At 52.9% G+C, this 4,442-nt stretch overlaps 1 protein-coding gene across 4 annotated transcripts in view; it reads left to right on the forward strand.

Annotated features, from left to right (window-relative positions):
• Nucleotides 1-4,442, forward strand: part of ATP2A3 (ATPase sarcoplasmic/endoplasmic reticulum Ca2+ transporting 3) — a 56,181-nt gene that overhangs the window by 33,164 nt on the left and 18,575 nt on the right. For 2 of the 4 annotated variants that reach the window (XM_027882086.1, XM_027882088.1), the window contains exon 9: nt 2,568-2,656. The exons of the other annotated variants lie outside the window; for them this stretch is intronic. In XM_027882086.1, the coding sequence (XP_027737887.1) occupies nt 2,568-2,656 (89 nt within the window). The remainder of the gene's footprint in view (nt 1-2,567; nt 2,657-4,442) is intronic. 4 annotated transcript variants of the gene reach the window in all.

A 4,442-nucleotide genomic window follows, 5' to 3' on the forward strand; every position in this document is an offset into this window, starting at 1 on the left:
AGCTGCACCCACGCACCTTTCCAACCTTCTTCTATTGCTCCTAATATTGTTTATATTATTTTTGTGATGGGAACATTACCTCTCTCCTCTTAACTGCCTAAGACACAGCTATTTCCTCTGGACTGTTTCCACTGCCCACAAACCTGCCCACTCCTCAGCCTGGAAATCTGCTGGAACATGGACAGGCTGAGAGAGCTGGGGTTGTTCAGCCTGGAGAGGGGAAGGGTCTGGGAGACCTTAGGGACCCTTCAGTACCTAAAGGGGCTCCAAGAAAGCTGGACAGAGACTTGGGACTAGAGCCTGGAGTGACAGGACAAGGGGGAATGGTGTTAAGGTGAAGGAGGAGAGATTTAGATTAGATATGAGGAAGAAATTCTCCCCTGGGAGGGTGGGGAGGCCCTGGCACAGGTTGGGCAGAGAAGCTGTGGCCGCCCCTTCCCTGGGAGTGTCCAAGGCCAGGTTGGAGCAACCTGGGCTGGTGGAAGATGTCCCTGCCCATAGCAGGGGAGTGGAACAAGATGATCTTTAATGTCCCTTCCAGCCCAAAGCATTCCATGATTCTCTGATGACTCTGAAGCCCTGCAGACACCTTTGCAGTGCCCCGTCCACCCCCACGCTCAGCCAGTCACGCAAGCTGCGAGCAGGCAGGAAATTTGATATAACCTCTGGTTGCTGTGGGTTACACGGCACCTTTATTTATTTATTTTTTTTTTTAAATAGGCATGGAAAAATAAAGGGCTTGGAATGATTTTTTTAATTTTTTTTTTTTTATTTTCCCTTTTCCCTTTTTTAATAAGAGCGTCGCTATTGTGAAAGTTATAATTGTTTTGTGACCGTGAGCATTTGAAAACAAACAGTCCCATATCAGGCAAAACCATCAGTGGCTGGGGTGGGTGCTTTCAGATTTTTTGATGAATGAGCCTGGTTGTTGTTTCTCAGTGCAGGAGTCCACTTTCTGAAGAGGTCAGGAGATTCTGGCTCTCTGGAAGGCTGATGGCATTGGATGTGTCAAAAAGGGATGAAGGATGTTCAGCCCTCAGGGGTCTCTCTTTTGGTGTTGTCTCAGGCTGAGTGTCCCATCTCACCTTGGGAGTTCTGGAGTCTCTCAGCTCAGGGAGGTTCTCCAAAGGAGACAGGATGTGTTTTGACTCTCTTTATCGAGTTCCTTCACACTTTAGTGTCAACTCTGGAGCCCAGTGCCTCCAGAGGACCTGGGACATCTCTTCTGCAGCCCTTTGGCTCATGATTTTCTTCAAAACCTTCCAGGGATGCTCAGAATTATTCCTGCAGGAGATGTACGCTTTGAACCTGCTCTTTTGATTTGCCCAAACCTGTAAAATATGGGAGTGAGAAACCCCAGTGAGGTGTCCTGGTGCCCTGAACCTGCTTCCCTGAACGTGACCTTTATTGCTTGGCTTGGCCCTAAGCTTGTGCCTTCTGCATGGGGAAGGCTCACACCCACCAACCAGTGCAGCTGCACTGATAAGGTGTCCTTGTGTTATTAACAGTAATTAATAATAACAGTAAATTAACCTCTGTTTGTTGCCAGAGGAAGTGTGGAGGGGAGAGGAGTGGGTGGTACCTGGAGCTTTTGCCTCCTGATTCCTCCAGCATCTACTGCTTCCCCCTCTCCTGGGGAACATCTCAAATAACCAGAGGAAAACAAATAGAGGGCGGAAAAAAGAATTATTTAGAGGCAGGGTGTAGGGGGACAGTTGTCCTTGCACCCACTTTCTGGAGCCACCAAGCAGGTTCACGGAGCTGAGGAGATCATCACCTCCCTGCAGCCATCCTCCCTCCTGCCCGCTCCCTGCAGCCAGGGCAGTGCCTTTGCCAAAACGAATTTATTTGTTTGTTGTGTTACGTTTTTGCTTCGGTGTGGGTCGTGAATAGTGAGGAGCAGAAAGGAGCATCGCTGAACTGTCACTTGGCTGGGGTCGGGCACTGCTCCTGCTTCCAAGGGAGGCTGCCCTGAAAGGGGGGGGGGGTTGGGGAGAGCTTGGGGAGAGGGGAATTTTTATTGTATTTTAAGGTTTAGGGGGGGTTGTTGCTCTCATTGTAGCAACAAGAGAGAAACTGGAAGGAGCTTGAAAGGCAAAAATCACTAAAAATAGAGCGTGTGGGACTTCCACAGCTCACTGGGCTGAGCTGTGAGCCCAGTAAGGCACAAGACTGGTGGCTGAGAGCTGGCTGGGAAGGGGTGGCAGAGGCAAGTGCTGGGATCCTGCCCCACAGAGGCTTTCCAGGGCAACCAGGGCAGGAGGGGAAACTTGGTCCCGGGTCCTTCTGTGCTCCAAGAAAAACACAGGCACCTTCTTAGGAGCATGCTCAGCATCACTCCTGTCTGATGGAAAAGAAGAGCTGGAGGAGGCAAACATGAAAAGGCAGGGCAGAGCTGGAAGGATCTGGGGACAGCCAGGAGTGGTGGGTGACCAGGGAGGGGCTGAGCCCAGTGCCAGTGGGGCCATTGCTGGCACGGTACCAGCTGGTGGGTTTCCAGCCTGGGTATGTCGGCTGCAGCAAAAATTTGCTGCCTAATGCTCTGTCTCCACCTCTCCCCCTTGCAGATGTTCATCATGGAGAAGGTGGAGGGCAACCAGTGCAGCCTGCACGAGTTCAGCATCACCGGCTCCACCTACGCCCCCGAGGGACAGATGTGAGTGAGGGTTCCCTCTGCTTCATGGGTGGCACGGGGTGGCCCTGGGCTGGCAGCACAGCTGGGGGCAGCTGGGAGGGTTGAGCTTGTGGCCAGGGCTGGAGAGAAAGGGGGATTTTCTGTGGTGTTTTGCAGCCCTCCTGAACCCTGTCCATGGGGAGACCCCCTAGGCACTGGTTTTTGGCCACACTGGGCTTGCAAGGGTCAGGCTGCTCTTCACTGTCCATGGGGGCCAGGGCAGTTGTTTCACTGTCCCTTGTCTCTGGCTCCTGCCTGGCACGATGTGGGGGGCTCTGCCTGTGCCCTCCCACTGCTCAGCCAAGCTCATGCTTGGCTCTCCCTTCATTAGCAATCCCACCTGTGGAGCAGAGAAGATGGCAAGTGTGGGAATAGTGATGAACGAGGCCTTTCATGGTGAATGATGGCTCTCCAAATTTCTGGAGCCTGCACATTTTTGGTGTTGACCAGCAACTCTTGTTCTCACCCCAAGCACAAACATGGGGCCTGCAGCTTGTCCAGAAACCACTGGCCATGTGCAAAGGGACTTGCAAACAGCTGAAAACCCCATCAGGAAGGTGCTCCCTGAACACTGTGTCCTTGGCAGGGATGGCTCCCGTGGCTGCTGTGCCCAGGGCATGATCCTGCTGATGGCAGGATGTGTTCTGTGGGGACGTGGGCTCTGCAGAGCTGCAGCTCAGGGCAGGGGTGGAAGCTGGGGGCTTTTCCCTGCTGTGTTATCGCACACATGGGGTTTTCTGCCCTTGGATTTGTTTATTCCCCCTCCTTTGAAAGGAGGTGATGCTCCCCAGCATCCCCAGCAGTGGGAAAAGTCTGGGAAGGAGGAAGATGAGAAGCTCAGCTGGTGGTGGGAGCACTCTCCACACCCCTTCACTCTGTGATCCCAGACACATTCTTCACCGTGCTCCCTTCTGCTCATCTGTGGAGCAAATATAATTCATCCCAGCCTCAGACTTAATTTCATGAATATTTATAGAGCCAATTTGATCCTTGGCTGGGAATCTCCATTAAAAAGCGAGCCAGGTCATAAGCTGGTGTCCATCAGTGCATTTCAGTTAAAATTAAGGAGGACTGAGGGGCTGAATTTGTGTCTGCCAGCCTCTGAAGCTCAGTGTCCCCTCTCCTCTGGGGACTGCCTGCAGGATACCATGCTGGGCTGCAGCAGTTCATGTTGGTTTTGAGTTTGGCTTCAGCCCCTGTGCCTGTCTTGTGTATTGAGAGGGGTGTGAGGGCTCACTGAGGTGTAATGGAGGGTCCCACCAAGGGCTGGTGGTACTGAAATGCTTGTTTTGTTTCAGCCTGGCCTTGGCAGGAGGCTGTTGCATGCTGGACCTCAGCTTTGCTGCCATCCCTCCCAGCACCCAGACAGCAGCACCTTTGCTGATGTTTTTCCCAGCACAGGCGTCTCACCTGGCTGTGTGCTGGGACAGCCAGCGATGGGGCCATATCCTCCCATCCCTTCCCAGCGACATCTGGGGGGACCATACGCTGCAAAAGGCATCCTTGCTATTCCCACCTTATCAAACTATTATTGTTATTATCATTATTATTATTCCTACCAAATATCAAAACCCATCCTGTGTCTGCAGCTCCCTCCTCCACCCCCTGCTGTCCCTGCCCGTGAGCTGGGGCTGGGCAGGCTCCTCCAGGCAGGAGGCAGTGGCTCTCCCTTCCCACTCGCAGCCCAGTGCGGCTCCTTGTCCCTCAGCAAACAGATTTTTCAGATTTTCTTGGCTGCTCCCCGTTTTCCGCTCCTGAGCTGTAACGA

This window comes from Empidonax traillii, unplaced genomic scaffold (assembly GCF_003031625.1).
Source record: "Empidonax traillii isolate 1590-97213 ecotype Southwest subspecies unplaced genomic scaffold, ASM303162v1 scaffold101:size1699134, whole genome shotgun sequence".
Classification (NCBI taxonomy): Eukaryota; Metazoa; Chordata; class Aves; order Passeriformes; family Tyrannidae; genus Empidonax; species Empidonax traillii.